This window comes from Pelecanus crispus, chromosome 17 (assembly GCF_030463565.1).
Source record: "Pelecanus crispus isolate bPelCri1 chromosome 17, bPelCri1.pri, whole genome shotgun sequence".
Lineage (NCBI taxonomy): Eukaryota > Metazoa > Chordata > Aves > Pelecaniformes > Pelecanidae > Pelecanus > Pelecanus crispus.
Genome location: NC_134659.1, coordinates 8,937,705 through 8,961,451, shown reverse-complemented (window position 1 = coordinate 8,961,451; position 23,747 = coordinate 8,937,705). Strand labels below are relative to the sequence as shown.

General features: G+C 46.5%; 1 protein-coding gene across 1 annotated transcript; it reads left to right on the top strand.

The window, feature by feature from the left end:
- Positions 1 to 1,614: 1,614 nt before the first annotated feature.
- On the top strand, positions 1,615 to 23,708 carry KLHL12 (kelch like family member 12). The gene is given in 13 exon segments (XM_075722392.1): positions 1,615 to 1,656; positions 1,658 to 1,699; positions 1,942 to 2,139; positions 7,695 to 7,848; positions 8,621 to 8,838; positions 11,479 to 11,628; positions 13,479 to 13,593; positions 15,960 to 16,066; positions 17,052 to 17,247; positions 18,491 to 18,649; positions 19,856 to 19,954; positions 23,024 to 23,210; positions 23,574 to 23,708. Coding segments are annotated over 13 exon segments (1,794 nt in total). The 3' UTR covers positions 23,701 to 23,708.
- Positions 23,709 to 23,747: the final 39 nt, after the last annotated feature.

Genomic DNA, 23,747 nt, shown 5'->3' with positions numbered 1-23,747 from the left:
TTCCTATTTTAAAATACTTATTTAAAAGGGAAAAATATATGAAGAACATTAATGTGGAAAGCAACTCAATATATCTGTCAACATTCAAAAACTAAGAATGTGTATGTAATTCATAAACATACAGTATAACAGTACTTTCTGTGCAATATTTTTCATCCTTTGTGATATAAAGTTTAATTTCAATGTGCAGTTTTTACTATGGCTACCTTAGTTTTCCAGGATGTTAAAGAACATCTTGAAAAAAATAAAGGGAGTCATGGATTTTTTTTAAACAGGTCTTCAATACTGCAGAGATTTCATATATATCCTTGGAAAATCAACACAAGGTGGATGCAGACACTGATTTGATGTGTCTGTTGGGAAATGACGAGTGTGTAGCATGAAGGTAAGCACTGTGCAGGCATATGCTGACTTTTTATCTCCATTACTCCAGGCTGCATCTCTCATGGACTGACAATCTGTTCTGACACGCTGGTCAAACATCCCTCCTGATTTTAAGCTCCGAGAGGACCGTATGATGATGCATTTCACTTACTGGTACCTGCCTCCAGCACAGTAATTTCTGCTTGAACTGGATCTAGAGAAAGAGACGCTGCATGCTGATTTAAAGATCTTATGTGGCAGAGCATCTGCAAGCTCTAAAGGTAGTGGTTAACCGCCCTCCTGGCTAAACACTGATTTCTCATCTCTAGCTGCTGGATCTTGCCAATCCTTTGCTTGCAATATTAGTACAACCAAGGTCTAACAAATCCTCCAAACTCCTGTTCCACACGCAGCCTCAAAACAGACTGATCCTAGCTCTCTGAGGAGGAAGTTTATGAATTAATAATCAGCCTCCAGGCCAGGATAATACTTAACCTCCATGTACAGCCTTCTTAATTCATAATTTGTTCTACATTTAGCTGAGAATTCATCTCGGGTCACTAACAATGACTCTATACCGATTACCTGACTATATGTATAGCTTCAGGTTTTAAAATGCATCCCCAGCCACCTGGCAGGATGGCAACGAGCTTGAGGGCAAGGGGAGAGTGGAGGCGGCAGCCACCGTGAGCTCAGGGTTGTCAGCTGGAGGCGATCTGCTGGAGACGTTGAGTTGTGTGTGTGGGAAGAGCTCAAAAATAGCAATCCTTTAAAAATCCTGGGATTCTAAAGCAGTCTTCTGGGGCCTCACTCCTGGTTCGGCTCCGGCAGTCCCGGCAGGGCCAGTTCCAGGGTGTTCGCCCTCGAGGAGTGACAAAATGGGGAGGCAGAGCGTGACCCGTGTCCGGCACTTTGCGGGGGATCTGCCCACGCCTCCAGGCCCATCCCCACCAAGACACGGGCAATTAAGCTGTGGTACTTCACTCCAACCTCCCCAGACCTGAGCAAGCCCAAGCCACTCCCGCCGCTGCGGGCCCGGGCACCGGCCCCGCCGGGCTCACGCTCGGCACCGCTTCCTCCCGCTTCTGTGCGGGAGGCTCCGGGCCCCGGGCCCCGGGCCCCGGTCGAGCGGCGGTGCCGCGGTGTCGGGGGCCGGGCCGAGTCGGGCCGGGCCGGGCGGCGGCAGGAGCCCGTTGCCTGGCAACCGCGAGGCACCCGGGGCGGGGTGCCGCAGCACCTCGGCGCGGCGCAATGACGCCATCAGAGCGCGCCGCGCGGGGAGAGGGAAGGGCGGGGGGGAGGCGAGGTGTGCGGACCGGGACCTCTCCCCGCGGCGGTGAGTGCGGCCGGGCCGCCCCGGGCAGGCGGGCACCGCGTTTCGGCGGGGAAGCCGCGGGGCTGCGGGCGGCCTGGGGCCTGTGGCCGCCGGCGCGGCGCAGGGCGGGGGCGACCCGGGCGGGGCAGGGAGGGATAGAGGGAGGGAGGGGCGGGGCGGGGCGGCGCGGCGCGGCGGGAGGGCGCCCCCTGGCGGCGCGGCGGGCGGGCCGTGACATGTGGCCGTGCTGGCTGTGCCCGCAGGTGCCGGGCGCCATGGCCCCCCCCAAGGACATCATGACCAACTCGCACGCCAAGTCCATCCTCAACGCCATGAACGCCCTGCGGAAGAGCAACACGCTCTGCGACGTCACCCTCCGTGTGGAGCACAAGGACTTCCCAGCCCACCGCATCGTCCTGGCCGCCTGCAGCGACTACTTCTGCGCCATGTTCACCAGCGAGGTCGGTGCGCCGCGGGAGCGTGGGCTGCCGCCGGCCCTGGGTGCTCTGTGGGTGGAGGAGGCAGGGCTGCCCAGTGCTTGGGCTGCTCTCTGTCAAGCTGCTCAGCAGTGGGGCCTGGAGCCCCTCACGGTGATCCTGGAGCCTTCTGGATCCCCCGTGGTGGCCCTGGATCCCCCCCGTGGTGGCCCTGGGTCTCTCTGGAGCCCCTCATGGTGGCCCAGGATACCCTCATGGTGGGCATGGAGCCCTCTGGATCCTACCGTGGTGGCCCAGGATCCCCTCGCGGTGATTCTAGGTCTCCTCGTGGTAGCCCCAGAGCCCTTTATCGTGGCATGGTGGGAGTCAGAGGCTGCAGTTGGGACTGTGGTCGTGAATCATTGTCTACTGCGTGACCAACCTGTGCACCAGAGAGCTGCCAGGCTGTGTTGGCAAACTGGAAGGCTCTCATACATTTACTGATTTTTTTAGTGGTGGTTTATGGTCTTGATGCTTCTGGGCATCTTTATTGCCAAGGGTACCAGCCCTAGTGCAAAGCTGTGCGAGCCGTGGTATGTGCCTTGGACCGGGTGGTGAATTCAGGCAGCCCTTTAAAACTGAAATGGAGGGCGTTTAACTCATGTTCTGGTCCCTGTGTCACACTGGCTGATCGTTGGGTACAGTTGGGTTGCGCTGTTGCTCTTGTGAACAGGATGTAACCTCTAGCTCTGGGGTTGAGGAGGGAGGCTGTAGGTCCCAGTTGCTGTACTCAGCAATCTCACTTGTGAGGACATTTGCTCTCACAGTACTTACTGTATTGACTTGCACTACCTGCGTGCTGTTTTTTCAAAATCACCGAAAGGTAATTGAGCTAAAGCTAGCACTCATTCATATTGTTAAATATACGATGCTTTGCCTGGCTTTGTCTTTTATAAGTTTGAATCAATCTTCGTGGCTTTTTCTTACAGAAGATCCTTTCCTTATCCTAGCAACTCCCCCATTAGCAGGGAGAAAAATTACTAAGTAGCTCAAAGGTCCTAAAGACCTCCCTGCTAGCCCAGTAGTCTTTGCAGGAGAGAATCATTTTGTTCTTTGTTTTATCCAGCAATGAACACTGTTGGCAGAGCTGTCTGTGTGCCTGCTTCTCTTTCTTTCAGTGCTGTGTCGGGTGAGCAGGTGCCTTAGTTTTTGTAGTCCTGTGCAAACAACCAAAAAAAAGATGTAGGTGGACTGACCACATACCAATATATTTTCTGTCCATGTCTTCATGAAATTTGTAAATTTGTCAGGTTCATGCTCTTTCTCTGTATAAAGGAAATGTAATTTTAAAAAAAATGCACAAAGCAAATTCAGTCCCTGGAGACTGAAGTTCTCTGTTTACCGATAGCTTCAACGTACACAGCCGTATAGCAGACTGTCTCTGCTTCTTTGTGTTTGCCTCTATGTTCCTGTCAATGCTTTTGACTTCCTGGACTTTATCTAGGCAGTCTGTAGCGATCCAATCACTCTGTGTGCTACAGAACGTTCTTTGTGGCTGGTAACAAAGGCTGAGGATTGGTATACTTTGGATCTAAGCTGAGATCGTCTCTCCTTCCTTCTTTATACTCTCATTTTAACTGTAACATTGTAGTGACCTTAATTCATAGATGTAATTCTTCTTAGAAAAATAAGTGCACCCAGTGCCCAGTGGGCATGATTGCTCAACCTCTCACGCTCCCAAATTGCTGCTGCCTTAAGGGTTTTACTTCTTTTGCATAGTTTGTATTTCTTCCAAATTTGCTTTTTCGTATGGAAACCCCAAAATGACAAACCTGCCGAGTTGCACATGCAGTTACTGAGTGTTTGTGGGAGAGCGTTCTTTCCAGGAAATGACAGCTTGGTAAGCCTCAAAGTGGACCCGCTTCCCATGTGTGTCAATGACAAGTACGTTGGTGAGCGTAAGGGGACAGTGTTTGGTTGCTCTCCAAACACTTGTGGGTACAGAGTGTTTTCGCCATGGCTGTAACTTGAGGAAACTCAAAATGCTGGATTGCATAATGGACTAGCAGTCTCTGCAAGGGTTTCCTTTGCGTTTCATCACTCGCCTCCTGCGAATTTGGGGACTGCTTGACTGGCTGTAATGTGTGGCTTTTCTCAGACTTGGGCTACACAAGGCTTTGTTCAGAACTGATTCCTGGGTTATGCATGCCCAGTCATTCATGTTACATCTGTGCATGGCCAGTGTAGCACCAAGACTGTCATCGGAGATTATCATCATAAAGAACTGCGTTTGCCAATCCCTGTGTCTCTAGTTTCCTTCCTTCTCTCACTTCTGACTTTCACATTTACTTTAAAAAGTTCTCAGTCTTACTTAGCATTAATTTCTTGCCATTTTCTGCTCCCATTTTCCAGAATGAGGAGAAGCCACTGATCACCTGTTGAATCCCTGTCTGAGTAGTGTGGGAAAACTGGAACACCTGTCAGTTCTACCGACAGGGTTCTTCCTTGTAGTGAAAACTGAAGAGCAGTTTTAGCAAATGCTCCCCTGGATCCTAGTTTTGCACTGGCATTTCTGTCTTTCTTTGGACAAGTTAGCCTAACTCAGGATGTGTTAAGAGCTGATCGTTGGCTTCACCTCGGAAAGAAATTAGTCTGTTTTCTCTTGGAGGGTATGTTCTAGAAATTGAAGGTTTTTTCCCCTAGAACATGGAGAAATATTCTTCTATTCTGAAAATAAACAACTTCTATTTCCAGGTTCTTACATGGTTACCTGTACTGTGAACACCTTCCAGAATGCAGTAAGCCACGTATTAGCACTGTCATGCCACCATTTCTTTTCCCCTATATGTGAGAAGAAATTGGAGGCCTTTATTACAATATGGTTTTGTGTATCTGCATTAGCAAAAGCAAAACCAAGAAGTGGCCTTGGATAAGAAAGTGTTTCCAAAATTTTAGGCCCATTCTCCTGCAGAGTGAGTTGCATGATTTATGGATGGAATAGGAGACAGCAACATTATGTTTCACAACAGAGCTATGACCTGCAACCCCTGTCTTAAGGCTTTCAGCAGCTTGGGCATCCTGGGGTAAAATTGATGTCTCCAAGTGACTCTCTTTAACTATGGGAATGTGTTTTCTTGGATGCTCCAGTTGATTTCTGGATCTGTACTGCTGCATACTTTTTATGATGCGTTAGAAACGTGCTTCTATCAGGGAGCATCAATCCCCTATTGCTTTACTTCCTGCTGGCTAGTACAACAACAACAACAAAGGGGAAAAATAACCTGAAATTCTAACAGCAGAGCTGCAGAGATCTGTCTCATACTACTAAACAGCTGTGAAAGGAAAGCTGCTTGTACTGTGATTTGATTAGCATTGTATGACCATCATCTTGCATTGCTTCTGAGTCCAAGTATGTTGCTGTATTGATAAAAGAGGGACTCTCTCTGTCCCAACAGCGCAGCGCTAAGCACTGTGTACGGTTCTCTAACACGGCATATTCAGTCTGGAACTACAGCTCAGTCTTCATGGGATGTTAAGCATCAAGTTGTCTCCACTCTGAGATCCTTCTTTAAGGTATGATGCTAGGATCCCAAGTTATTCTGCATCATGTACATTGTGTGAAATTATCTGAAATGTTTTCTTCCTTCCAAGCAATCTTAGCACTTGAGTAAACTGTGAGCCAAATAACAACCAAGTAGTGGAGTGCAGCAGAAGTGCAAGGGAAGCAGAAGGTGATCGTCTTTATAGTATTAGTTTTGTCCCCATGGTTTGCGTTTTGGTCAACAGTATAAAGAGAGTATGTTCATGGCTGATTATTGAATATTGGTTGTGGGGACAGGAGCTTCTTTAGCAGCTCCAGCCCACTCTGTGAAGAACAGATGTCTACAGCTTCTACCTGATGCAGTGTAACACATTACCAGGAGGTCTGGTGCCCTTGTAACCTCCTGTCAGTAGGTGTTTGTAACATCTTATCCTCTTTCTTCTAAGTGTGTATGGTGTGCATCTCCATTTGCTTGTTGGAATCATATGAACATCTTGCCTGATCAGTTCTGACCTTCGGTGACATCTGTGTCCTTTATCTGTTGTTCCAGACAGCTTAGTCTTGTTCTGGGAATGTTTTGTCTAGCCCAAGTTAGGAACTCATTTTAGCTTCTAAATGCAATGCATGGCCCGTCATACAGCAGGTCAGACAAGGTAATTTGCTGTTCCTTTCTGACTCTGGATGCCATAAAGTTTGTTCACTGTGTCAACAGACTTGAAAGGCCTCTTCCCTTAAATTACTTCAGGTATCACCATTACCTCCCGTGTTTCTCTTCTCTACTGTGAAGTGTATCTCTCTGCATCACAGAAATGGCTCAGTCTCAGCAGAGACGTTTCTTCCCTTCTGCTGCTGTGTCATTGAATGCCTCTGCAGGAGTATCCTTGACTGCTCTTGTTTTCTCTGCTTCTGTGTTACCTCCTTTTTCCCCAACTGTGGCAGATTCTAAGCCAAGTGATCGTGCTTTGATCATGCTTTCTGTTCACTGAGTCCCTGCTCAATCTATCTGTAACCAACTTCAGGCTCACACTTGGCAAGAAAAGTCATGGGCTTTCATCTGAATTGTGCTTGCACTGATACTGACTACTTCTTCAAAAGTCATGGAAAAAAGGTTGGTTTTGCAGCGTGCTGCATGGAGGCATCCTTCTATTGAGGTCCATTCATGCTGATGAGCTTGCAGCTATGTGCAGGATGTGATTAGTGAGCCCACCTGCTAGCCCATTGCTCATGAATCATCAGATGCTGTGCCAGCAGCTTCATGATGGATGATGCATTGAACCACAAAGCTGATGCTTTGTGAAATCTGTTTTGTACCTACAGAGGTGCAAATTTGGTGGATTCGCAGAATCTGCTGTTTCCAGAGATTGACTGATAAGACGGTAACATTCCTTGGAAAAAATAATTTTTCCGAAGTTATGTATCTTAGAGGTGATAAAATGGTCAGGGGACAAAGGATTGTGTAAGTATTGTCACTGTATGTACTATCGTTTTACTTTCAAATGTTTAAGTTAAACCTACATTTAACCTGTAACTCTGAACTTTCTGGCCATTCTTTTTAGGAACCTTCACCATAAGTTTGCAGAATGGATCAGGAATTGAACAGTTAGGAAATATTTTTATTTGGTTTGATTTTAGAGCAGAGTGGTGAGGTGGCTACTCCATGTAAACTGCAGCATGTCATATACATCCAGCCCAGGGAGGAATCCCCCTGGACTGTTCCTTGTAGTAAAGCTTGGAGTTGCTGCATGGAGGAGAGATTTTAGTTGTCTCGCACAAATGACACACATAATTTCTGCTATCTCTAATCTCAGCTTGCTCATTTTACAATGCAGTTTGATTGTCCTCCCGATCCATAATGAACTTGTCTTTTACTCACTCTGTAAGTGAATTCTGTAGGGAAACTCCCTACTTCCACTTATTCTTTCAGTGAGCACAAGAAGAGAAAGGACAAATCTCTGTTGAAACCTCTCTGACAGATCACATTTTAAAAAACTGCTGAGCGTTGTTGGCTTTTTGATCACATTACTGAAAAATAAACCTTTGTCTCCCTTCTAATTTACAGCTCTCAGAGAAAGATAAACCCTATGTAGATATCCAGGGACTGACAGCCTCCACCATGGAAATCCTGCTAGACTTTGTATATACAGAAACTGTTCATGTGACAGTAGAAAACGTCCAAGAATTGCTCCCAGCGGCATGTCTGCTTCAGCTGAAAGGTAATTGCTGAGTATCAGCACAAACTGCTGTTCAGAGATTTGGTTTGTCTGACCTTCTGCAAATGGAAGACAGATTGTGGGAGGCATGATATTTATAAGTACTTATGTCAAACTTCCTCTGTTGTCTTGTGCGCTGTGGTGTCATTGGTAGAGGAACTGCCTTGGGTTGAAAAAAAGATGATAAACCAGGTTATTGTTCCATGCTTTGGGCTACTGTATTTCTGCGTGAGAATTCCCAGGAGGAATTGTGGGCTGTATAGCACATAAATGTTATAGCTCAACTTATAATACTAAGCAAATCCGTGATGTCATTTGACCTGCCATCATAGTATGTCTGGGTCATAACAAATGTTGATGTCATTGCATGTGCACCTATGGAGCTATCACAGGCAATTATCCCAAATCCCAGGCAACTATCAAAAAGACATTGGAAAAAACCTAGAAATCTGGTAGCCATATCCACTACCATATATGTTTTTTGTTTATAATCCATCAAGCTGAGTACAAATCATATTTGAGTCTTACCAGATTTATTTTTGCATTAAATAGAATAGCCAGAGATCAAACCAGCCCAAACACATGGCCTACTGCTTAGTGTTTTCACATCCCTCCAAAGAAATATTTGCATGTGTGTGTTTCTGTAGTATTTTTAAGCTTGTTATTTGAGTTGGATTTTCATTACTCTTTAGAACTTTCTTTTCTGAAGCCCTTTCCAAAGCAGTGGATTCATAGTAAGCATGCAGTGCTCATTCACCCCTCCAATTTTCCATAGGTGTGAAACAAGCTTGCTGTGAGTTTCTAGAAAGCCAGCTGGATCCATCAAATTGTTTGGGCATTCGGGATTTTGCTGAGACACACAATTGTGTTGATCTAATGCAAGCTGCAGAGGTCTTCAGCCAGAAACATTTTCCAGAGGTGGTTCAGCATGAAGAGTTTATCCTCTTAAATCAAGAAGAGGTTGAAAAGCTCATCAAGTGTGATGAAATTCAGGTAAAACCTGAAAAGTACCATTAATGTGCAAAGCATTGAAGTAAAACGTTGAAACCAGTCAGAAGTTAGTCCATAGTCCTAGGGTGGACTTCTCACATAGTTCCTGAATTTGGAGTTTAATTTTCAAGAAGCTTCTTCTAATTTTCTAGCCACATAATCTGAAATTGATCAGTAACGTGTAGCTTCTATGTAAGAATTTGTTGTCACACAAGTGTTTCTTGCAAGAAAGGCAATCACAGTTAGTTACCTCTGCAGAGTTCTTGTTCTCTTGTCTCCTCCTTTCCCTGGAGGAGTTTTCAGAGGTTACAAAGACAAGTTGTCTCAATGCCTACGTTTCAGAAATACCCCCGAGACTTTAATTTCTATTTGTAGACCTTCGCATGCTACTCAGCAGCACAAGAATGCATGTGTCATCCCAGCCATTTGGGTGTCCTCTACTTCTACAAGCAGCAGAATGCATGATGGTGCAGGCTAGTCTGACTTTTCAGGGAGTTATATGCAGATTTTGTTCCCTTAAGGTTGCTTTCTGGAGGATTTACTATTTGGCTGCAACCTGTCAAATACTTTTTTCCAAATTTTCTATGAATATGTATGTTCTTGAGAACTGAAATAAGTTGAATATTCCTTGATAATGGGGGGAGACGTGTTTTTTTTTATTGAGATGGACTTCATTGAGAGTTGATGTTTGCTTCTGTTCTAAAAGAAGTGATTGAAGCAATCACTATTCAGAGTTCACAGTAACATGAACTCTTAGAAGCAAACTAATGTAAGTGATATCTGTGGTGGAATTCCTGAAAAGCCAATATAGGGGTAGCCAGAGGAGAATTCTTGATGTATGCCTTGAAAGTCTGCCATGAAAGTGGCCTTCAGCCAAGCTGACCTCCTCTTGTTAATAAGTCTGCTTGACAAAGAGCATGCAAGACAGCAGTGAAAGACCCTGGCACAGGCTGAGATCAGCAGTGGAGAAAGGCTGAGCTGGTTTAGTGTTTAACAAGCTGCAGCTTTAATGCTGTGAGGGTTTGATCTTATGCGGGTTGTGGCAAGTACTGACATAACTCTTCTGGACAGTGAAGAGGAAATAATGAGGAACTTGAGAACGACCCAGCCAAACTAATCAGATGATCCACACAGGCGAAGTAAAATTCATTGTGGATTGGGAGGGCTGATTCAGGCCTTGCAGACACACAGTGGGGTGTGCATTCGTTGTAATACCTTAAGAAGGTGGAATGAAGCAAATCCAGCTGTTGCTGTGCCAGTGCAGACGTGATGTGCTGTATCAGAGGGTACTGAGGGAGCACCCTTGGAAAATCCCCTGGCTGTTGGAGAAGTATAACGGCAGGTTCTCACTGTGGTGCTGTGTTTAGCGTTACTCATCGTTTATCAGAAAACAGAAGTGATTTCACGAACAACAAAACTGTTAAATATGTCAGAGGACACTCAGTTCAGGAGGGGATAAAATTATGTGGGATTATTGCATTTGAGGAAGAGGTGGGGAAAATTGGAGACAATAAAGTACTCTGCTCTCCTTTTGTGAGCTCTAATTGTCCTTTCCCTGTAATTCACATAGAAAGAGGCCATTTCAAATTACACTGTAACAAATATAAATCAATGGCTTGGAAGAATTACCTCACATAATTAACCTCTGTGGCTCCCTGCTTCAGAACATTCTGCAATAGACAGCTTCAAACTGAACTTCAAAGTGTACCGGTCATATATTGGTGGGAAGGCTCAATCCTCTTATTATAGTATCTCCTTTTATCTTCATATTTAATAGCAGTTAACAGATCTCATGACAATAAATTCATGTCTGATTTGCTTTTACGTTGGATGATCTGAACACATACAAAAAGAAAACCAAGCCTAAATAATACATTATAGGGCTTTCTACAATTATTTTGCTTTTGGTAGTCATAGATGTCCAAAGTACGTGAGGTTCTCTAAAAGTATCAAATTTAGACGGTTTAGTCAGTATAATCTCTGGAAGTGGTGTAAGCACAAGCATGTGCTGGTCCTCCATGGAGAGAGAAATAAACTAGTCAGAACGTTCATGCCCTGGGGTTCTCCGCTCTGAAATCCAGTTGTTTATAGTTTCTTAAATACGGATTGAAATAAAAAACCCCTTAAACGTACCTGGTATGACTCGCGTGTTAAAGGGACAGTACGTGGGCACAGGGCTGCAGGAGGTTAAGTGAGTCACTGCTCTGTAAAAAGGAAACATGATTCTGATCATCTTTATGGTGGTACTTTGCATTTTGCAGGACTGTAACTCCTGCTCCGCTGAGAAGTCAGGGGAGCTGCCCTGCGAGTTACAGCCTGTCTCCGGGCTCTCTCAAAAGTGGTGGCTCCCAGCTTCTGGCTCTGCTGTGTACCATAAAGCTTACTTTTCTGGTGCTCATACTGCCAATTGTTGATCTCAGCTGTAAGGAAAAAACAAATGCAGTTTTAAGAAAAAGAAAATGAGGGCATTTCTTAGTGCTTGTAAATACAGCTCATGGGAATTTCCATAACAAACTCTTGCTTGAAATGTCCTGCTCTCTCGCTAGCTGTGAAGTAGTGTCAACAGCCTGGAAGTTGCCTGTTCCACAGCGACTGCTGAAATGTTATCCTGCAGTCTGATCAGTGTGTGTCTCCTCTTTCCAGGTGGACTCTGAAGAGCCCGTGTTTGAGGCAGTTATAAACTGGGTGAAGCACTCAAAAAAAGAACGGGAAGCATCACTGCCAGAACTGCTGCAGTACGTGCGCATGCCGCTTCTCACCCCCCGCTACATCACCGACGTCATTGACACCGAGGTATCAGCAGCCCGGGGCCATGGACACAGAACAGCTGGGAGCCAGTATCTGTGTGTGATGCCATGTTCTCTGGTTAGGCTCCTGCTGTCCTAACAGAACATGTGAAAAGCTGCTTTCTCTGCTGATGCTTTTTGATGCTGACACTACGGAGTTGTCCCCGTTGAGCTGGAGTGCCCACTGTTTTACTCAGAAGCAGTTTGCTGTGCCAGCAGTTACAGCATCCTACTTTTCAGCTGGAAGGGCACCCCATCCAGAGCAATTAGTCAGTTGTCTCCTGATATATGTAGCACCATTCTGATGTCATCTGTTACAGTTTTCTAACAAGTACCTTTCATTCATAAGTGCTAGCAGGTCTCTCTTTAGGCTGAAGGCTGCTGGCATGCGATCCTAGGGAGGAAATGGCTCCTCAGAAATTGTTTCAGGTGCAGATGGCAAGCAGGTACCTTTTGAGTGAGAAGGACAGCAGCTGTGTAGGTCCAGGGTGAACACACAAGTTGGAGCCATATCTAATGCTGCTGCTTTGTGTGGCTGGGGTATTGCAGAGGCAAACCAAAATGTGGACGATGATAAGAGATAATTAAGCTTTTGCAATAGAACTTCAGTTCCAAACAAGAAGTGATGCTGACCCCATGCAAGGTTTGACAGGAAGGCACAGAGAAGTTCAAACCAGAATTCTGGTTTGATGGCGATGTAAGGTAATGAGTAGTGACTAGCCCTTGTCACCTGACAGGTGCTGAATGTTGAATGACAGACTTCTCTCCATAGAGAAATGGCTGATTTAGCAACATTCATCTCTAATGTGATATAGCTGCCTTTAATGGATGTTCTTAAATAAGGGCAGCTAACAGACAGTTAAGTTGTGCCAGAGCTAAAATGTGTTTAGTCAGATTGTTATAGTCCGCTTTAAATTGAAATTGAAGCTAACATGAAAGGGACTGGTACCAAAATAATTAGATCTGTTCCAAAACCAGCCTAAGATAGTGTGTATACAGGGCCTCAGCTTTCTTACTGCACAGGGTGGCCTCTCCAGACTGGAGGTGACACACTCTGGTGGGATGTCGTTATCTTGGGACAGCATGGAGAGTAGAGTGTTGGCCCTGTGTGGCATCATCTGCTCTGAACACCCTGGTCTTCTTGTGCAAGCACCAAGAACTTGTAAAAATAAATCTTAACTTATTGCAGCAGCATATAGCACCAAACACCCAAAGGGAACTGAACACTGAGCATTCGCAGGGGTTGGCTCAGGGCCTCAGCCAGTGAGGGTAATTACACGGCATTATGCAAGGAGGAGATGAGACTGTCCTTGGGCTGCAGTGTCCCCCGCTTCTTTTAAAGAAGACCTTGCTACTTGTGTAGTCTTTTCATAGCTCCATGTCCCATGTGCACAGGGATCAAGCTGACAGATCTGACAAAACTGCTTCGTTGTGCTGTGCTCCTTGTTTCTTCTTTGATGGCAGGTGCATGCTGAGAGTTGATTACGTGGGGCAGATCCAGCCAAACTGATTTCAAGTGTAGTTTCACTGCCAGTCCCCCTTCTCAGACATACCTCTGCTGGCTTAAATATAGCAGAAGTGGCTTTTCCTTAGTTTTCCAATATAGTTATTTTCATTACGGAACCTGCAGTGCCAGACTTGGTGTGAGAGCTGAGCCATATCTTTTCAGATGCAGTCCAGTCTTAAGTTGTCTTTGCATTTCCTTGTGTGCAGTATTTCCACCATGACACTACTAGCCACAGCCTGCACACAAGTCATTTTAATGCTGTCTGAACCAATGGGAGTTGGCTTTAGGACAGTACTTATAAGGGATCTTAAAATACATTGCATGTACCAGTGACTCATGTTTTCCCTCAGCCTTTTATACGATGCAGTCTGCAGTGCAGAGACCTCGTAGATGAAGCAAAGAAATTTCATCTTCGGCCCGAGCTCCGGAGTCAGATGCAAGGACCCAGGACAAGAGCACGTCTAGGTGAGCAGCAAAGGAAAGGACACTGAGAAGGTCTGGGGCATTGGCAGGTATTGTATTATACACCATGTCTAGTGCCTTGTAATTGCACTGACGTGCTTCACAGCAGTAACTTGTCCATCCACAGTCCCCAGTGGTACAGAAAGGGGACTGGAGCAAAGGACAGAGGTACATTTTTTTCAGAGCACAATTGCTTAGTGGCAATGTGGGGACTAAGTGGTTGCCTTTAATCCCAGGCCTCTGCTGTAACCATAAAACCAGTTTCCTGAGTTGTTGGTGCCTCCAGATATGTTTGTCTCAGCATGCAGCTCTCCAAGCAGTGTGGGAAGAGTTTCTTCCTGTCTCAAAGGGCAGGTATCAGTGTCAGAAACAAAAAGAGCTGTGGGGTGAGAGACAGCTGTGTTACAGTGAAGATAAGTTTTCAGCAGGGAATCTCAGAGGGGAGGGCACAAGGAGGGAGACAGAGAGGTCCCTCTTTCCTTTCAGAGGTACTTCCCCCCCCCCCAGTCTTGTTAAGGCAAAGAAATTATAATTTCTTTCTCTATTTCAGTAACTCCTACCAGGCACAGTCACTGAATTGTTGGGGAAATGCTTGGCTTAGGGCTGTAAGCACTTGAGAGCAACATAAACAGTAGGAATGACCTGCAGAAGAAGGAAAAGTATTTTACTGGCTTCTTCATGACTGTGGCCATTCCTCACCTGATGCTCCTTCTCTTATCTTCAGACTCACTCTCTGGACTGTCTCTGCCATGCCTTTAACCCCAGGCACACTCACAGGGCACTGCCATCGGTGCCAGCACTGACTGCTCTTCCTGCAAGCAAACCTCGCTGCATGTTCTCCAGTGCTGCTGCTTGTGTAGCGGAGAGGGACCCTGAAAAACCCTTCATGGCCATTTCCTGTTATTAACACTGTTTTAAGGGACTGAATGCAGTTTATGCAGTAAAGGAGGAGGGCAAATTAGGTTTGTCAGAGACACACATTGATTAGATTTTTTGGCCTGAAGGGAATGTTGTTATGATGTGGTTTGACCTCCAGCATAGTCGAGGCCACAGCATGTCTCCTGTTTTTCTTGGAACATCCTACATCAGTTCAATGACATGCAGTTCAGCTCAACCTGTCATTTTAGAAAGACAGATTTCATTTTGTTCTTAGTTGAAATGCTTCACCCAATAAAGGAGACATCACAAAACGGTTTCATTGTTTAATTATACAGGGAAAAACTGCACCTTACTGCTGAGGTTCATCTTCTGGATTCAGCCCCACCTTTTTTAGCTGATTTGATATCATCTGCTATCAGCAATGCTCTTATCATGTGTCACTATAAACTGTGATCAAGTTGTGTATTAACTTTCTATGGGATAAACTGAAATGATTGCACTTTTAGCTGTCACACTGTACAGCAGGCTTTCAAAGTTGTTGTTGGAGCTTTTTTGTGAATCCTTCCCAGTTATATTTTGTATTATTCTCCTTCATCTGAGGTGGCAGCTGTTTCGCTTTGTGATAGACAAGGTCTTGTTAAATCTTTGTTGCTCAGTGTTCAGTCCTTCTGCAATGAAAAGCTGGAGAGTTCTAAACTCTAGTAAAACTCCCTGTTGCAGAAAGGGCCCAAGGGATTCTGGGGATGCTCATCGATTTTTAAAACTATGATAAAAACCTACCACTAACACAATCATTACAAGGGAATTTAAAACTCTCCAGGACACGAGTCTTATTTAACTCTCAGGGAGAAAATAAGAAAAATTCATGGACAATCTCAGTCAAAAGAAAGTAGAGGGAACGCAACTTTGAAATAAAATACATAAGACTTAAGAGGCAATTCCTCTGAAAATATTTCATTAATTTTTCAGGCTTCAGTCAGCCTGACTTGTTTCTCAGTGAAATGGTGAACAAAGGTGCCGTCTGGATGTCATTTGCAGACAAGGGGAGAAGGCCCTGTTTTGTGAGGAGGCTCCAGGGAAACAGCCATCCTCCTTCAGCTTTCATAGGGTTTGAAAAAAAAATCATGGAAAGAATACAAAAGAAGATATTATCGAGCAACTTCAGCACCTAACTTAGCCAGCTTGTCTTCTCAGAGTCCCTCTGACATGAGGAGGAACAGCCCTCCAGCAGACAGCTCCTACACCTGAGTTAGTCTTACTGCCACGCACCCTGGAAGAGTTTGTCTTTCTTCCTCCCCACTGGGGATAGAGGGAGTCCAGGTGACTGTACCCAGGTTAGGTGCCAGCGTCAGAGTACTGATGAAAACAGGGATTTAGAGGTGACTAAGGAAGCACCAAGGAGGGCTCAGAGATTCTTCTGGTGATTGCCTTGAGCTGACCCTTTGGTTGTGAAGGGATTAACTTGACTTTGCTCTCCCTCTTTGCTCTAGGAGCTAATGAAGTCCTGCTTGTGATTGGCGGCTTTGGCAGTCAGCAGTCGCCTATTGATGTTGTGGAGAAATACGACCCGAAGACTCAGGAGTGGAGTTTCTTGCCAGTAAGGGATCGTTTTTGACCACCACTGGGTTGAACAGGCTGTGATCAAACACTGATCCTGTAGCGTCAGCTATATAACATTCCTTTTCAGGCTATCCTTTGCATTCTGCTTAGAATTTCTGCCATAAATTCTTTAGAGTTGCTGAGGTTTACATAGCAAATGCTGAAACTGCTTCACATTTGCAGATTTGCTAAGTAAGCTTTGTATAAGAGGTGGTTGTCATATTTCTAATCAGATGAGCCTACAGAGACCCACATCTTTGTTGTGGGAGTGAGAGCTATCATGTTTCTCATTGAAGGGGTGTTAAACTTTAAGGTTAGTGATGATAATTGAAATGTCAATAGGAATAGTATAGTCAGTCCTGCTTTCAGGCAGGCTGCATGATCTCTCTGGTTTCATTGTTTCTGAGCACAACAGGAGATAGTAAAGAAGAGAGAATTCCTGCACTGAGGACTATTTCTACCCAAATTTAAAATCACCTTTATTTGTGTGAAATGGTGGAGATCTGCCTCCTCTTTAATATCGCTAATCACAGAAGACCCTGTATCACGTGGTGTCCCAAAATTCTGTTCTTTTTTGGAGGCTAAAAGCTTCAGGTATTTTCATCAAATATTCCAAGTCTCCACATTTTCCCATTAACAGTCTCTGCAGGGAGCCAGTGGGAGGCACACAAACCCCCGAGATGCATCAGAGATTCAGTAGCAGCATAAGATAAATGACATTTAATGCAAAATATTTTACTGCAAAGAGGCCTGGCCATGAGAAGAGAGCATGGCAGAGACAGAGTACAGGCAGAGGAAGGCAGACACAGTCATTAGAGCATTTTAGCCAGGGCTGTATCCTTTAAACCCACAGTGCTGTTTGCCTCTGTGGTAGTGGGCCATTTTCCAAAAGAGCAGCAAAAGAGGATGGAAGAACAGTGGTTGGTCTCCATGCATCAGTGTTATTTCCTCTCCTTGACCTTTTTATTCTTTTACTGTTTTAGAGCATCACCCGTAAGAGACGCTATGTTGCTACAGTGTCCCTGCATGATCGGATCTATGTGATTGGGGGGTATGATGGTCGCTCTCGTCTCAGTTCAGTGGAGTGCTTGGATTATACATCGGATGAGGATGGTATCTGGTACTCCGTGGCTCCGATGAACGTTCGGCGAGGCCTGGCAGGAGCCACGACCCTTGGAGGTATGTCCTGGTCACTGTACTGACAGGGCAGTACAGCCTGTTCAGTTCTCGTCCTGAAATGCCCTGAGCTGGTATGTGCAGAGTGGGATGGCTCCGAGGGAGTTGGTGAGTCTGAAATTGTGGCTTCTCATCATTTGGATGTAGAAATGGAAAACTTGCCCACATATCCTGAGAGGAGCTCTGCCTCCGCTTCATTCTTATGGCATGTGTCTGTGCATCAAGGGAGAGGAACTCTGTGAGGGATTATGGAGTGGGAAGCTCTCGGGGTGGTGACGGTGTCGCATATTACTGAGTACAGGACAGCAAGTACAGCAATAACCATCCAGCACTGGAGAGAGGCTGAAACCAGAGCATGTGCAGAGGAGGATCCTTACGACAGACTTGGAAGAAGAAAACTACTTTACTGAGCAAACCAGAACACTTCAGCTTGCTTATGCTGGCAAAGCAAAGGCCAAGAGGGGATATGAATTGCTCTCTATGAGTATAACTTGGCATAAGAAGGAAATGGGCACTATAAGAATTGAATAAGAACAAATGGTTATAAACAGGCCAGGGAAACGTTGGTGTGGAAATGAGAGGAAGTTTTTTAGCCATTAAAATAGCAGTTACTCTAATGAATATTCTGTGCTTTAATGCTTATATTAGAATATCTCATAATAATTATTATTGATTAAATATTATTTATTTAGATTGTTAAGAATCTATTCTAATGAAAATTCTCTTAAAAATGCAGCTGCTTTGAAGATGACAGATTTATGGAAGTGTTGCATGAATTGGGTTATCCAGTATAAGGGACTGACCTTGATGATCCAGATACGTCTTTTGGATCTTTTTTCCTTTTGCTACCTGTGTGTTTACTACCTTGTAAGCATTTACTTTGGGGAGGTGCTGGCAGGATGCTAGTGACAGGCAGGGTTTGGGCATGGCAGTTTTTCAGTAGGTTCTGCGGCATGAAAAAAATAACTGGAGTGTGCATGTTCTCTTTCATCCATCGGCAAGAAGCAGATTTAAAGGCCAGATGGGTTTTATGTTTGTTTAGTTTGTTGGGTCTGTGAGCAGGCTGATGCAGTGAGCTAGGGTGAGGAGGCCGGGTTTGTCTTAGCTTCAAATGTGTCAAGGTCTGTAGTTGTTCCTGTATTTTGCAGTCCATGCTGTAGGCTTGCTCCATCGGCGAGGGCCTTCTTGCTCCATGTGCATGCTTGATACTTGACTTGCTGAGTCCAGCCTCTGTCTGACGTTGCAGATATGATCTATGTTTCCGGCGGGTTTGATGGAAGCCGACGTCACACCAGTATGGAACGATACGACCCGAACATCGATCAGTGGAGTATGCTGGGAGACATGCAGACAGCACGGGAAGGAGCAGGGCTTGTTGTAGCTAATGGAGTTATCTACTGCCTCGGTAGGTACCCTGAGGACCTGTAGGCATTCTGCAAATACTTGCTTTTTACAGAAATGACAGTGCAGATGCTGTCTGTGGGAGCACCAATTATGTCATGTCCAGGTTAGAAGAGAAGATTTAACTTCACTGCACTGAGAACTGCACAGCTCTGTCAGCAAACATAGCCCGTTCTCTCCACTACCATCGCAATGGCTTAGACTGGAGCTGCCATATAATGACAGTTAATGCTGTCAGAAGCAAATGGGACACAATCAGCCTACATTTGAGGGACGGCTGAAGTGTGGGGGATGAGCAGTGCCAGCTGAGGTTTGCAGGGCTAGGCAGTGGCTAAGATGCCCTAGAGATGAAGCAGATAGCCACAGGACAGAGGGTACATCTGCTCCACACAAAGCAATGTTGGCTGTAGTGCTCCAGAAATGCATCCTGAGCTGTATGTGTTCCAGCTCCTTTCTGTAGTACTCGTTTCATTTTCAGAGACCCATGGCAGCTGTGAATACGGTGAGAGTGCTAGAGGGCAAATCACTCTGAAGACTTTAGTAGGCTTGTTCTGTAGATACACCTTCTGGGCCGCAGAAAAGGCAGGCCCAGCACTGTACCCACATTGGTTGCATTCCTGTTCCTGGGGAGTCACAGATATTGGACACTGGTTTATGGGTTTCACTTCCCTCTCCCAAATCCCTCTTCCTCACGCTGATCCCCCAAGGCAGATGCCAGCACGCCGCTCCTTTGCTGAAGCTGCACAATGAGATTTCTTGGTATCCTCTTGTGATAAGCAGCTCTTTGAGACATCCCAGCCTCCACCATGTAGCCTCATAGTGTCAGCTGCCGGCTGCAGCACGCAGACCCTGAGCCAGCACCAGGTCTGGAAGCTGTACATCTGCTTTAGCAGGATGGCGTCAACATTGGCATCAGCATGCTCAGAGGCAGCTTTGGGCAGTGTGGTGCTAACCTGGTTGTACTGGTTTGGAGAGGTGCTGCTGTCTCCCAGCACGGCCCTGTGCAGTGCAGGGGCAGAGCTTGCTCTGAGCTGGCCCCAGTCTGGCATTGCAAGCTGCAGAGATCCTCTTTGTTCTGCCAGCCTGGTGTGCTGTGGGTTGTGCTGATTGCAGTGCAACACTGTACTAAGGATGAACCAAGCATGTTACTGCTCTCTACACAGAAAACATTTTCCAGAAGTCTATGGTTTGCCCCTGTATTTTGTTTCAGGTGGCTATGATGGGCTGAACATACTGAATTCTGTAGAGAGGTATGATCCCCACACTGGACACTGGACAAATGTCACCCCGATGGCCACTAAGCGCTCAGGTAAGAGCCCACAGCGCCTTGAGGTCAAAATGTTTTGTGCTGCGCTGAGTAAGCAGTCACTGCTGGCTTGTCCTGCTGCCCTGGCAGATGTTGACTGGCCCCAGTGGGTGGTTTGGCTTTGAGAAGGGATGATTTTAGGACACGCTGACCTAATTCCCCAAGAGAAAGATTAATTTTCACATGCCTGATGTCTCCATCCCATGCTAAGGTGTGTATAGAGGAATGGCCAGGGGTGGGGGTTATAGGTTACAGGGAGGGAGGGGAAGTCTTGTGTGGCTTCCATAACTAGGAACAGTGCATGGCTTGGTGAAAAGCTAGCAATGAACAAACTACAGACCGTAGTGCAAGATAATGGGACAGTTTGCTAAGTCAGTGCTCGTCAGCTTCACAGGACACAGTGAAGGCAGGAGTGCTCTGGCAGGCCCTCCTTCACCTGCAGCACTGCGCTTTGTGAAATGCTGGGCCTCAGCTCCTGGGGCAGCAGTAACGCACAGAGCAGCACTGCCAGAGCAGTGTCATGCTGCAACAGTCTTACGCTAATGACTTGAAATGTGGTGCAGTCACACATCGATTATCCCCCACCAATTCTTAGTTTGTCTTTCCTGCTTGGCGCCCTATCTGAACTTTTGACAGCTGTATCTAGGAGGAAAATACAGTTTAAATCCTACTTTTGGAGTAACTTTCTGTCTCAGCTTTCCTTCATTTCTCAGAGGAGTTCCTGTGAGGCTCATGCAGCTCCTCTGTGCTCAAGTGTTGGCCCTCTGCTATTGCACTGCGCCTCAGGCCACCGGCCCCAGACCTTCATGGCCATGCTCACAAGCAGCCGTGGCCTCACTCAGCCGTGTGTGGATGGGCAGGATGCTCAGTGCCTCCACAGCTTTGCAGTTCTCAATGGAGTAGTTCTGCTGTGCTTACAGGCCCTCTTTCAAAACCCTTTTGAAGTTGCTTTTTCTCTAGTTCTTTCAATAAATGTCCTTTACAGTTAGCCTAGGTAGCATTGTTTCTGTTTGTTCTCTGCTGCAGTGTTCTTGTTTAGGGACAAGTGCTGGTTGCTCAATTAAAACTGGTCTCTCTTCTAAAAACATTTAAGCTTTCTTGTGCCTGCAGTGGAATTCACCAAAACACCGAGCTTTAAATATTTATTCCTGTGACAGGGCTATTCCTGTTAAGTGTGGGTTGGAAAGTATTTCCCATAGGCCAAGAATGGATTTGATTTAGAAGTTGGTCACTTTCCACATCTGGGAAGACCCCACATACAAACACGTGATAAAATCTGTGGGGTTTCCTACGTCAGAGGCAACATGCGAGACCTATCCACAGATCTCTAGAAAGCTTAAGGATGAGATGGCTCACCCCAGGGGGTCTGTTGTGTGCACCAGAGAAGATGGCTTCTGGCAAGACCAAAACCAAAGACTTCAAAGGAAAGCCTCTTAGAAGAAGTGTTTCCCAGGTCCATGCTAGCTTCCCACAAGACTCAGGCTTTTGGTAGCTGTGCCTCGGCCCACAGAGCAGGCTCCTCAGTGTCACAAGCGAGCAGGAATGTTGTGAGGCTCTTGACCCCAGCACTGACTCAGCCAAGTTCCTTCCTCAGTGCCGTGACCTGGACCACTGAGGTCTGCAATGGGGGTGAGCCCAAGAATATTTTTTGGCCCAGGTTTTTGTGCTGCTGTTCTGTGGTACTAACACCCTGAACTGCTAGTAGCTTAGATACCAGTTGCACTTGCAATCTCCATCCTGGTGTCAGTTCCAGTCCATCCATCCTGGTGACCTTGGACCCTGTAGGACTTCTTTTGCCCCAAGGCTTTGACGCTCTTTCTAGAGCTGTCTGCTTGCGGGTCTTTGAATTCCAAGAAAGACCAGGACTAAAAGTAATCTTGCCTTTATTCGCAGAGAGTGTCTCCTCCTTGTTTCTCTTCATCTCAGGACAGATTCTGGAGGCAGGACACCCCTCAGAAACCATGGCCATATCGCATTGCTAGACCCAGCCTCCCTGATTAGGCCTCGGTCTGGCCTCTCTTCTCAGCCGAAGTCTTCCTCACTGAAGCTATCAGAGAGGCCATTGGGGCAGCCTGGCCATTCCCAGCTGTTTTGGTGCTCTCAGCAAGGACAGACAGTGAAAGTGAGGTTGCATTTAGTGGAACAGAAAGTCTCTTATACCCTGTTTGTAGAAGAAACAGATCAGTGCCCAAGAGCTGCAGGGTAGCTGGCTTCTTTGGCTTGTTTCCTTCGGGATATTCATCAGTGCAACATGTTGATGGTAACAGCCTGACAGGGTTTACTCTGCTCTCAAGATGCAGCTTGAAACAGCAGTGGCTGTTGGCAAGAACACCTAAGGCCACTAAGCGTGTTGTTATCGTACTGCATTCTTTGGTGCTTTACCTGAAGGGGGCTGCAGATGAGGAACAGAGGCTGGCAGAGGTTTATTTTCTGCTGTTGTCATAAATTCCCAGTTGGGCCAACTGTATTATTGACTGCTTTTACTGGGGCAGGTGAGAACAGCTGTTCAGACAGACGCTTCAGCCATTTACATCTCTGTGACTGTGCAGTGGACACCAGTTTTCATCTCCCTGCCTCCCAGAAGAGCAATGTCAAAGAAATCCCTCCTCCAGCTTCACATGGAGCAGCATCATTCTCCTTGTAACAGCCAGGGGCTGGGACACCAGGGAGCCAGGGACACCAAAGAAACCTGTCTGTGGTGACAGAGTCCCAGCTGGCTACCTGCCAGCAGAGCGAGCTTGTGCTGGTCTGTTCAGGGGGTCGGGGTGTCTTTCAGCCAAGGTGAACATGTCATGTTGCTGCTGCTGCCCCGGCTGCAGTGTTGCTCAGTCCCCCTTGTGCCAGAGATTCAGCAGAATTTGGTAGAGTTACAGGTTTTCACATATTGTATTGGAGACAGCAATAACAGAAGACACTGGGTTGTGACAGCTCTTTTGTGGGAGATATAAGCATAAGAAAATGTCCTCTGAAGAGGGAGGAACTGACCTAGTTCAGCCTTGTAACAGCGAGCCCCGGGCACGGTGCTGTCAGTGTCGCTCATGGGTGTAACTGTGCTGCCTTCTCTCTCTCCAGGGGCTGGAGTGGCTTTGCTGAATGACCACATTTATGTAGTCGGGGGGTTCGACGGGACGGCACATCTCTCCTCTGTGGAAGCCTATAATATTCGCACTGATTCCTGGACAACTGTAACAAGCATGACAACCCCCCGCTGCTATGTGGGGGCCACCGTGCTGCGGGGAAGGCTGTATGCAATCGCTGGGTAAGTGGCTGCCCTGGGCTGGAGAGGGAGATGCCCTGCGTGTCTGTTTGCTGGAACAAGTGAGTTTAGGTGATGCAGCCTGCTGCTCTGTTTCAGGTGGCCTCTCCTTGCATTTACATTTCAAGCTGTATGAGAGGAGACAGCCCACAGAGTCACCGTGCCCAGCCGATATAGGCAGTGTGATGGTCTGGGGCCAAGACAGGCAGGAGAGCAGCAGCAGCAGACAGCAAAAGGGAGCATAATGCAGTGGTTTTGTCTCCGGCCATTCCTGCTGTATGCAGCTGTCCAGCCCTCCCAGGAAGGGCTCTGAATGCCTCAACCTCTTCCTTCAGCAGCATCCCTCACCTGTAACTTTCCTTGCAGATATGATGGCAACTCACTGCTGAGCAGCATTGAGTGCTATGATCCCATCATTGACAACTGGGAAGTGGTAACCTCCCTGGGGATGCAGCGCTGTGACGCTGGAGTCTGCGTCCTTCGGGAGAAGTGATCTGGAGGGAACTTACAAAGAAGAACATCCTAAAAAGTCTCGGCTGG